The sequence below is a fragment of the Pyxicephalus adspersus genome, chromosome 2, assembly GCF_032062135.1.
Source record: "Pyxicephalus adspersus chromosome 2, UCB_Pads_2.0, whole genome shotgun sequence".
NCBI lineage: Eukaryota > Metazoa > Chordata > Amphibia > Anura > Pyxicephalidae > Pyxicephalus > Pyxicephalus adspersus.
Window position 1 is genome coordinate 155,141,956 of NC_092859.1, and position 12,080 is coordinate 155,154,035.

At 38.9% G+C, this 12,080-nt stretch overlaps 1 protein-coding gene across 1 annotated transcript in view; it reads right to left on the reverse strand.

Annotated features, from left to right (window-relative positions):
* ARHGAP25 (Rho GTPase activating protein 25) overlaps positions 1 to 12,080 on the reverse strand; it is a 62,114-nt gene that overhangs the window by 4,140 nt on the left and 45,894 nt on the right. The window contains exons 5-9 of the mRNA XM_072402832.1: positions 5,486 to 5,693; positions 4,193 to 4,325; positions 2,748 to 2,821; positions 1,572 to 1,693; positions 1,051 to 1,250 (exon numbers count right to left, since the gene is read on the reverse strand). Of these exons, the coding sequence (XP_072258933.1) occupies positions 1,051 to 1,250; positions 1,572 to 1,693; positions 2,748 to 2,821; positions 4,193 to 4,325; positions 5,486 to 5,693 (737 nt within the window). The remainder of the gene's footprint in view (positions 1 to 1,050; positions 1,251 to 1,571; positions 1,694 to 2,747; positions 2,822 to 4,192; positions 4,326 to 5,485; positions 5,694 to 12,080) is intronic.

Sequence of the window (12,080 nt, forward strand, 5' to 3'; positions counted from 1 at the left end):
CCCAACTTCTCCTCCTCCAACTCCTCTATCAACCCAACTTCCCCGCCTCCAACTCCTCTATCAACCCAACTTCTCCACTTCCAACTCCTCTATCAACCCAACTTCTCCGCCTCCAAGTCTTCTATTATCCAGATGTCTTTGCCTCCAACTCCTCTATCAACCCAACTTCTCCGTCTCCAAGTTCTCTAGCCATGGAGAAGATTTTGTGCCAAAGAGGATAAACACTGGGGAAGGCCACCAGTGTGATGGAGCGCTAAGGGAGATTTTAGGTTATTTTAAGTAAGTGACCTAAATGATTAAAGAGAATTTGTTTTTTTATTAAAACTTAATTTTGTAATAGTGTCCTTCATACAATTTTTGGTTACTATGTACCTTAAAATATTATATTAAAATATTATTGGTTATCGTGCCTCAAATATCTTATTACAGTCAGGGCTCTTATAACAATTTACTTTGAAAATGTGATGTAACTGTTGCCAGAACTATAGTTTCTCTATTCTGATAATATTATTGGCAACAAGATTTATATTTTCAGCTAGGTTGGTCAGCACAGTAAAAATTTCCTGCTCTTTGCAAATTGCACATTATCTTTGCACTGTCATAATAGAGAATACACATAAATAAGCTGCTAGCAGGCAAAGCAAAGGCAGGCACCTCTACATTTTAAAGATGTCTTTTTTGTCTTCCTGGTTTCTTCAGAACCCCAAATCTAAAGATGATATTATGCAAAACTGACTTAAGAATTTCAAGCTGAGATCAGGCTATCAGATAAAATCAGGTTACCTTCCGATTCCCACAAGTTGGGCTACCTGTGATGTCCATGACACATGAGAGTAGAGGCAGGGTTTAACTTTTGTTTCCTAGTTGCTCAAGTGATTTCAAGGTTTCATGACTCATGAAGTTCTTTTATTCATGACAGGTTTGCTTTTGGTGAGGAAGCATAGAACCCTAATTTTTGGAATCTGCAATTATAACCTAGTGACTGACATACAATGCGAGTACAGATTTGCTTTAAATAATCATGACTGTACTATTACAAGACACTTTTACCCCATGAGCTTTGGACTGATCTCCTGAAGGTGAAAAAATGTCTTCAGCTGCATCCCAGCCTACTGAACTACGTGGCACTTGTCCCATTTTGAAATCACTCTTCTGGGGTGCGGGTTCCGAAGGCTGGTCATTGGTTTTAGGAAAAAACTTCTCATGGAGGCTGATCATGACTGTCATCAGCTTCTGGATCTGAGGAGCTCCTGTGGGTAGGAATGATATGTATGAAATAAAATTGGAGGACTTTTTTAAGCCCCATTGTCCATATTTTATTGGTTTTATCATTGTGCTTTGTTATAAGTTTAGTTTACAACATGATAGACTCAATTTACCTGGTTGACAGCAATGGGTCTCAATTATCAACACATGTTTACTGCCCATACACCACTGCCTAACAAATTGTGTTTGAAAGCAATTAATAGTCCTTTGTCTGTGCTATAATACTCTAACCATGTGTTTTTCAGTTTTTAATACATAGCTTGAGCTATTTCAGAGAACGATATTGAGAAAACATGAAAAATTACCTCTCATTAGGGCCACTGGTTCCTCGGTCTTAGGTTTAAGAAGATTGACGCCAATCACCATGGCTAGATTCTCTACACTCATCTTGTTAACACTGGAATTTTTTTGTACTTTGTAAAGGAATCTATAATAATGCATAGAAAAAAAACAAAATTTTAAATATGTTACAACATCCCAAGCCCTATAAAAAGCAAATTCAGATGGTGTAAATATAATTTGGAAACACAAGAACGCTATATATAAGATCGGAGAAGAGGAATAACAAGATAATCAACCCGGAAGACCCAAATCCTTTTTTAGTCAAGGAACTGGCAGTGAAGAGCTGCATATAAAATCTGCACAAAGAACTTTTTTTTCCTTTTTCATTAATATTAATTGTACCCTCTTTGGCATAACTTCTAAGGACATAACGAGAATCAAGGAACCCACAGCCAATCCTCATTCTTTTAATTTCTGTTTACTACGGAATTTGTTCTCTTGATATAGCAGAAGTCTTAGAAGAAGGGTCCCCTTTTTGTGTTCTTGATCACACTCTTCACTGGCAGGATGTCTAGCACTTAAGCAGATGAATCACCATATTTTGTAATATTATATACAAGGGTGGTTAACTCTAAAACTGTTTAATTTTACATTTGTGCACCCCCAGCGGAATCAGGAGAAGAACCCCGCTTGGGGGGATGCATCGGCCAGAGCTGCCGACCATGTCCCCCACACGGATCACATCTCCAAAACACTCTGGGGGAAGTTTCTTCCCCCTTGAGTGACACAAGGCTCCTTGCACATGTGCGGTCCACAATCTGTAAGTTTAGTGGTCCGTTAGCTCCAAAAGGTTGGGGACTACTGCTCTATAAAATGCATGCGCAGTGAGATCGGAACTATTTCAGGAGGTCACGTCACCCAATTTTTCCCCTGTGCAGTGCAAGATTGGGTGAAGTGTAAAGAACCCAGAAAAAGGAAGAAAAAAATTGTCAATGCTGAATTCAATGGTAAGCGCAAGATAGAAGAGGAAAGCCGAGCCAGCACAGGAATCACTGGCCTCAGTTTGTGGACAGATCGATGATTGTCACTGAAAAAAATAAATACATTTTCAAATTTTTTAAATCACTCTTAAAAAGTTAAACTGGCAACACAAATACATAAAACACAATAATTATATGTAAGTGTTGCTTAGACATTACCTGCATATAAAGCAGAGAAGATTGTAATTTTCTTTAGGAAGAAGCTGGATTTGTTTTCGAAGTTGTTCATGACCCTGTAAGCAGCAGATTCAAATGGATAATATAAAAAGTAATAAATAACCCATAATAATAATAATAATCTATCATATTATACATGTATGAATACTGTATCAGAAATCCCCAGATCCAGTTGAGCCTATTGCTTCCTGTCTCACCTGCCTACCTATTGGATAACATGACTGTGGCAAGACATAGCTAGGTCAACTTGCCTATCACCAAACCCCCCCCCCAACCACCAATGCTTCCCCTTCTTTCACATTTTCCCACCAAAATTCCACCCACTAAACATTTCCCGCACAAAACATTTCCCACCAAACCAAATTTCTTTTACCTCTATTACCCCAATCACCCTTCGGGAGGGCGGGAAAAACTTCACCCTTCCTGCTGTCTCTTGACGAAAAGGACTTCACTTCCGATTCCCAACCTTTTTAACTCCTACCGCTCCTCCTATCCCCCCTTCCCCATCCCCTCCCCTTTCTTTATCCCTGCACGTACTACTTTAAATCATTAACCCTCTGCTGTCTCCCCTTCCTGTCTGCACAGTCATGCTGGGCCTTACACTACCTCCTTCCTCGTACGTTCCAGGCCTTCCTTATCTGAAGTGTTTTAGTTTTGAATATTTGATTATCAAATGTGCAGGTAGCAATGAGAAATGATAAACAGATGTTGTTTACCAAAAAATAGGAATAGGATAGAACAGAAAATGTGAACTGCAAACGCATAACAAATCATCTAGCAGCGAAGAACTTGCGCACACTAATTTTTATATTTTTTAACATTCCAAAAATAGCTCAGTGAATATCAGCAATGCCAAATATTCAAAGTCCCCTATCATAACGCTTGTGGAGTGAAATACATCACACATATAAGAAAATACGTTTCTCATGGAGCCCTATACTTATATCAATATCTTCAGGTACAATAAAGTCTTTAACATAAGGTTGCATTTTTTTGCATGGTTATAGAAGGTGGGAGTTGGAGAAACCCCCTTGGAAGTCTACAATAGCACCCAACAGTTAAAGAATCAGCCTAGAGCGAAGTTCACGGGTATGTTTTGTAAGTTTCACTCTCATACCAGTGCTTTGTTTTTTACACTAACCAGTTTTCCGAGGTAATTAAACTTTTTATACTAAGCATCATTTTTCTACTTCATGTTGCCTGAAACTGTCTCCTACTTTTGTTGTTACAGAATATTCCCAAGAATCAAGATACACCAACATTAGTATATAGTTAGGTTTTTCTAGGCCAGGGGTGGAACTCATAGCAGTTTGGAAGGAGGTAAGACCCATTCAAACCTCAGTAAGAGATTCACATCTTGCCTGATTGTAGAAAAGCCTTCTAATCCCCAGCCATTTATTCAGTATTGTCATTTTAGGGTACATTACCTTCTCCTCATTAATGCTCATAGCAATTTCACAAGCAAGACAATCTTCATACTGTGACCAAGGGAAGACTGGCTCCGGCAACTCTCTCAAGTAGAGTTTAAACAAAGAGGCCACTGTGTGGACATCTGTATCACTGGAAAAGGAAGACAAGGGTGGAATTGGAACAGACAAAATATATGGTTCCTTAGCAAGAAACTAAATGGACAATAAAAAAAGGATTTGTATATTGGTTTAAACAGTCTTGTGATTCACACCTTTGCCATTCTGAATAGCTATGCAAGTGGCCCCTGTTTCCAACAACATAGAACAGGACAATGTTTTCTAACTTCTAACGACAAAAAGCCTCAATTTTCAATGTCTTTTTGTGCCCCATTGACATTAGATATTCTTCCAGTTGACTGGAAACAGATAAACTGGAAGGTTCTTATCTAATATACATGACCATTTTGAATTGGTGAACCCAAAAGTAGGATTTGCCCTGTTATGGAGAACACCTAAAAATGTAGTACCCTAAAAAATGTACCTGTGTAGAAAATCTCCTTTAAAATAGCAATGTGCTTCCTGGTATATGAAGATGAATGCAGGCTTATAGCTAAATAACTATAGTGTGCAGTATTGGCAGTGGTCCCCAACCTTTTGTATCTCACAGACCACTAAGTGCATGGACTCTGGGCCATGCATGCACAAGGAGCCGTGTGTCACTTAAAGGGGAAGAAACTTCCTGCGATAAGAGAGTGGACGGGTTGTGTCCAGAGACACAACTCACCAACCGCCTTGAGCCTGCAATGCTTCTGCCACTAGGGGGTGCACCAGCCAGAGCCGCAGCCCATCTGTCAGATGGGAGTGGCCCACTAGACCGGGAGTTGGAGACCCCTGCTGTAAGGTACTGCTAGACTCAAGAGATTTGTAGTGGGATTTGGAAAGGTCATTGTTCTTCTCATTGTTCCTTTTGCTGGAGGCTCTGACACGAGGAAGCAAATCCCTGCCTCTACCAAGATAGCTGCCTCAACAGTGCAGAACAAGGCATTAAAAGGCAGTAATGTGCATTAGCTGCTGGGAAAACCCCTGGTATAACTGGTGATTGGAACTTTGCCTTCAGACCAAACTTTTTAGATACAGCATGCATGGTTCAGTTCCCATTTACGGCAGACAGAGGATCAGTACACTTTTAAACAAATCAGAATGCCTACATACAATCCCTCTGGATACAATATATTTCTTACTGATTTATTCATTAGGCCTAACCAATTTCTTACTAGTAAAAAAGTACTCAGTGGGACCATTTTGGGGTACCTGCTAAATGATGGTCGCTCTCCTGCATCAAAAGCTTCTTTCAGCTGTTTGACCAAATTATCCTGCCCTGGGAGCCGGAATATCCCTTCTTCATTCAGCCCCTTCTCCAGGATAAAGTCTGCACACTTTTCCATTAATATGGGTACCACGTGTCTTCCAAACTTCCTTTCATATGCTATGGTGTCTGCAAGACGCTGGCCAAACACAGCTGCAAAAAAAAAGCAAAGGAAGGTAACCCCAAATTAATATTCTTAAATATTATGTTTGAACTTTGGAAACAGTATTTTGAACATTGATATTACGTTTTCTCATGTATTGGACAACTGTACATGCCAACCATAATTCTATCTCCTGTCTATCCTGGAAATTAGGGAATATTTTATCCCAGAGAGCTGTCTCCATTGGGGAATTTTCCCTTGCTTATTGCCCAGGACAACCCAAAATGTTAGATTTCCTCTCACTTCCTGACACCAGGACAAAGATTGGTGGTGAATTTCTCCAGCAAAGACACAGAGAGCACCAAAAAACCTTCCTTACTTTACTTAAAAAACATTTTAGACATGTTCTAGGACTAGATAAGCCAAGATGAAAGAAGAAATAGTTGTAGGACCCCAAATCAGAGAATTAACTAAAGATGACTGGCTGAAGTTGACAAAGCGGCCCATAAGTCCTACAAACCCCTTCTATATTGTTTTCCACAAATCAAAGAAGATAGTGATTATTTTGGTGTGCGGTTTTATTACTATTGCGGTTTTTAACCATTATTAAAGTAAGTGTTATCCTATTGCCCTTGCTGACCCCTGCTGGACCCTTAGGATGAATGTTCTTTAAACTAAGTACAGCAGGAAACCGTAAACTTTCACTTTTTACATGAGTCACTTCTATATATTTTGTATATACTGGAAATTTACATGTAGCCTATAGTTTCATTGTGTGTCATTTCAGATCCTTGCATGATAGAAAAATCCCAATTAGATATTTAAATTCTACAGTAGAATTCACCTTTTTAAATCTGTGTGTTAAAAATAAACTATAAATTATTTCCAATGATTTTCAAAAATGTTAGAAATGTTATTCTGAGTTTATTTTAAAAAGCAGAAGTAGAGACTCACAAAGTGGCAAGGTTTCCCTTAGCAAATTAAGATTTTATAAGGCAAAGGGGAAAGGAGGAAGTTCAGAAAGAGAGTGCAGTGCAGTTGTCTCTGGTCCTATATAATTACATAGTGTGTTAGGTTGAAAAAAGACATAAGTCCATCAAGTTCAACCACTAGGGAAATAAACATATCCCAGATATAAAACCCCTATATGACATAGTTGGTCCAGAGGAAGGCAAAAAACCCCGGGTACAATTTGCTCCAACAGGGTAAAAAAATTCCTTCCTGATTCCATGAGGCAATTGGATGTTCCCTGGATCAGCAGTCTCTGTTATTTTTACTTTAAAGCCTTAATCCCCAGTTATATTCTGTGCTTCTAGAAATCATCCAGCTTTTTCTTAAAGCAATCTATAGAACTTGCTGAAACTTCTTCCTGAGGGAGCCGATTCCACATTTTCACAGACCTTACAGTGAAGAATCCCTTCCTTATCCGGAGCTTAAACTTCTTTTCCTTTGGACGCAAAGAGCGCCCCCTTGTGCTTTGTAATGACCTTACAGTGAATAATTGGGAAGAGAGTTCTCTATATGGACCATTTATATATTTATACAGGGTGATCATATCCCCCCTTATACGTCTCTTCTCAAGGGAGAATAGATTCAGTTCAGCTAATCTCTCCTCATAGCTGAGCTCCTCCATTCCTTTTATTAGTTTAGTTTCCCTTCTCTGCACTCTCTCCAATTCCACAATATTTACACACAGAAATTGTACTTTTAATCCCAAACTCTAAATCATTTATAAAGATGTTAAACAGTAAAGGTCCCAAGATGGTGGATACCAATAGGGAATGACTCAATTTTGGTGAATATATTACAGATTGCTGCTTCTTTACTGTTTGTACATATTTATTGGCAGTTTCTGTATCATTTTGAAAATGTTGCATAGTTAACATATTTTACTGAAGTGCTTAGCTGTCGACCTGAGGTATACCTTAAAGTTTTGCTTGCCAGTGAAAGCAATAATAATACCTTCCTGATTGTACTTGTAATTTATTGCATCATAAACATTTTAACTGTGGAATACTTTTATTGCATAATTGCATTTTAGCAAAACATTTGAACTGAATGATGCAATGATAGTGGAAATTAGTTAATTATGGTAATTTACTAATAAGACATATTTCAGCCCAAAATTGATTTTGAATTATATTTGCCATTATGTGTACAGTTTTTAAGCAAAGTCTGTGAGTAAATTCACCTACTGCTTAAGGCTGACGACTCCAAGCTACTGCCTTGCTAAAAATCAGCAACATAGTCAGTCGGCTGTACCAGTCACCGGGTTGGCTTTTTGGTCTGTGGGAAATGAGGGAAATTGGCCTTAGTGCGTCACTTTTCATGCAAGAACCCCCTGCATTAAAAATGGTGGCAAAAAGCAAAATTGAAACCGGGATAAAATCCATGCATTTGTGTAAAAACACAACCCAGCAGCCAAGGCTCAGCATCAGTCACAACAGATCCAAGACATAATGTCCCCATGCAAACAACATTCAATGTAAACTGGGATAACATGCACTTGGGTAGGTGAAAACAATGCCCGTGATACACATAGGAAGAAGGTGTCCTGTCTACACTTTGGTGATGTGAAAGACCACATATGATGAAAATCTTCATCAGTGAAAAGCTAAGTGCTATTCTGGTCCAAAGACACAATAGTGTGGTAACCCTGAGTTGACTTTACATCTTGGAATACAGTTGATATTCAAAAATCGGGCAACCTCAGGACCTGAGGAGTGCCGAATTTTCAAAAATTTTGGATTTTTGAAGGTTATACTTACCTCCACACACAGACAGCCTTCCTCTCGCAGCACCGCGGACATCTGGCACAGTTCCAGGGAACAGACAGCAGGGATGTCTCAGCATGTATTTAGTGTAGCAAGCAAGACCTAACAGCTATTTCTGCAGAACAGCACCATGAAAACATAAGTGGCCAAACCGTGTACTACAGTCCCTATATTGAAAATGCTATCCGGAAATAATGCCGGAAAACTGAGGGAACCAGATTATCGATGGCTGAATTTTCGATTGTCAACTGTATGTTCAGCATTAGAGATCATCTCCCTGCTTTATATCAGTGGTTTGAGATTGCCAACTCCCCGTGAATTTGAAATATATTATAAATACACTGCCAAGGAGCTGTGGTTACTCACCTAAGAAGATAAGACCCAAAGTAGGGAGTTTAGTGGCACATGAAGTCAAACAATTAAACATCAAAGTTTATTAGAAACATATTAAAACCTAAAAGGCTAGCATACATAATCAAGTTGAGTATCAATAAAGTCATCTGACACAGAACAAAAAGAGGACAATGTATAGAATCCCATTGGTATAGTCTAATTTAAGTACAAAATACATGATATTAACAAAAAAGTCCCAACATATTTGCAGGAAAAACCCGCTTCTTCAGGGGGAATATCACAGTCACAAGAAAAACCTATATAACTTTTCAGAACTTATTCCAAGGAAGTACATTCAGATCTTTGGGACTCTGATTTAAAGAACAGGTAGGCACATGACCAGTTTGGTATCTTGGTCCAGCATATAAGCGCATCTTCAGAGGGGAATAGCCTGAGGGGGTTCTAATCAGTAATTCATGCTGGTGCTTCACTGCCTGCAACAGCTGACAAATCTGATGAAAATCTGATGAAAAAAAGGGTCAAAGCAATCCAGTTTATTGTGACAGATCCCAGATTAGTGATGCCAGGTGGACTATGCATCCTTGCCCTATTACAAATCTGAAGCTTTCCTGCACTAAGTTTATATTGCTGTGTTTTATATTATAGTGGTTGTGCAGTTGAGCTGTCCCCAGCCCTTTACACTTCTTCCCTTGCTCTTTTTTTTGGCTTCTCTACATACTATAAAGCAGGGGTCCCAACCACTGGTCTGACAGGTGGGCAGTGGGTGCGGGTGCATCTCCCAGCAGGATCAGGAAAAGGACCCCGCTTGGGGGGGGGGCACCAGCCAGAGCCGCAAACCATGTCTCTGGTACGCATCACAGGCTCAGGGTGGTGGGTGGGATTTGTTTGTAGAGTGTGCGGGTTCTGGCATTATGATATCATTCTGGGGGAAGTTTCTTCCCCCTTGAGCGACATGTGGCTCATAGTTTGTGCATTTAGTGGTGCGCGAGCTCCAAAAGGTTCGGGACCACCCACTGGTATAAGGTACATAGAAAACTATACTATACTGTCTGGTGTTAAATCACATCCCAGGTGCAATACATAAACTAAATGGACTTTAAAGGCAAAAGTATAAAAATTATATATTATAATAATTTTATATATTTATATTATAAAAAATATTCAAAGCCTTTATTTTATTATTCCAATCGTATCAAAATTGTGATAACATTTTTAAAAAATTGTTTTCCACACATCAGAAATAACAGATATATACAAGCAACACAAACTGGCACAATGTACACAATTATGTTTACAAATGTGAAAGCCAAAGTGTATCATAGACATAACACTCCAAGTCATCAACATCATATGGTGGTGTTTGCCCTCACTCGACAAATTTTGTTTTCAAAAGAAAAACTTTATCAGGCGTATGATAGGGCCAAATTCCCTAAATAGTAAATAGTAAAGTGGCAAATACCCCGTGAATTTGGCATCAGGGGTTTCATTCTACTACGCTAAGGTGAAGATGGCTCCATATCATTATGAAGGGATGTACGCTCCAATGTAGGGTACAGATGAATGGAGAAGAAGCTGCTTAAAGAAGAGCTGATGCATGGTGCCCGTATCTTAGGGACAAGCAAATAAAATAAAATAAAAAAAACAACAAAATAATAAGTGTACAAACTGATACAACTAATCAAACGTTATTTTTTGATGATTAGGAATCCCATAGTAAGTTATACCCCAATTTATAGTTTTGCTTGAATACATCTGAATCCATTTAGATATCCTTCCAGTTTTTATAAATTAAAGTGTAAGATCATTTTTACTTTTACAAAAAAAGCGGCTTTTCATGACCTCATAATTTCATGAACCTCCATTAACTCACTGATGTTATTATGTGAATAGCAGTGATCTGATAATAAACAGCTGGCTTGGTAAACACAGTAGTGCAAGCTCTGCACTTTGTCCTCCAAAGCAAACAAGACCAACATTAAAGATTCCCAACATTAATTGACAGGTCCTCTTTACTATACTTCCTCTTTAATTCTATTTGCTTGTAAATGCTTTTCATTGCCATAAATAACGTAGCTAACACTCCACACCATCCTAATGTCGTGTGATATAGGTTATCCCTACCTCTGTGCTGTAGTTTGGCATTACGCCTGAGTTTAAGGCAAATTAGCCTTGTCTTCAGAGTTGGGATACAGCGGAAATCCCATCCTATCTTCTCGTAACACTGAGGCATTTTATTACCAATAGAGAGACCACTCTCAGCTCCTTCCAGCTCCTTCCAGCTCCTAGGTGCCTCCAGCTGTCGGTGAGGGGCTGCTGGTCTCCAGCTTGCTCTGGATGTTGGGTTGGGACCTGCCCATACCTGTGGCTCACACAAAAGGCTTTCTTTGTTTTAAAGAGAAGGATATAAACCAGTATTTCTACCCCCTCCCTAGGAAATCTCACAAATGCCTGCTAATTTTTAACTCTTTCATATCAATCAACTGCATTTCATAATAATGGCATGATTATAATATTTTCCATCTGTGCCTGTTATCTACATGCAAAAAAATTCAACTGATAGTAAGATGATGTGGATAATCATCATTGTGCACCCATTAATTTAAATAAGCAGCCACACCAACCAACATTGAGTGGTCAGACTAACAGGACATATGTATGGAAAATTAAGACATTCACATAGCAGTGTTCTTACATTCATACATGATACATAGTATTCATACTTTATTTTTTTTTTAAGGAGGATGTGTTCTTTATCAGTGCTTTGTTGCCTGATATCTTTATTTTTTAGCAAGATAAGTCAGTTAGCTGTTATTGTCCCATATGGACTTCTTTACTGTAATACTGGCCCTTTGTATAGCCTCTTGTATAGTGGCCACAAATGCATTCCAAAGCCATAATAAACAGAAAAAATCTTCAATAAAGCAGAACCAAATAGCAATCAGGCTTTATTGCAGAATGTGACAGTCCATGTCCCTTCTACAATAAATCATAGTTACCTGTCTGATTGCTATCTCCATAAATGAGCTGCTGGGATGCCGCAACGTGCCAGGTATTCCGGGATCCCCAGGACTGAATGATTACCTTTGCGCATAATCAGGAATTATGTCATCCCGGCCCAGCCAAGCCCATTAAGATGGCTAAAGATCAGAACCAGGAAAAAAATAAAATAAGATCTCCAAAAATGTCCCCATTCCATCTGCCCACGATGGACAGGTGAGTGTTGAAGCAGGTAGGATTTTTTTTTTTTTTTTTGCAGAAGGGACATTGCCTGTCCCTTCTGCCATAAAGGACCTACTTGGTCGTATTTTT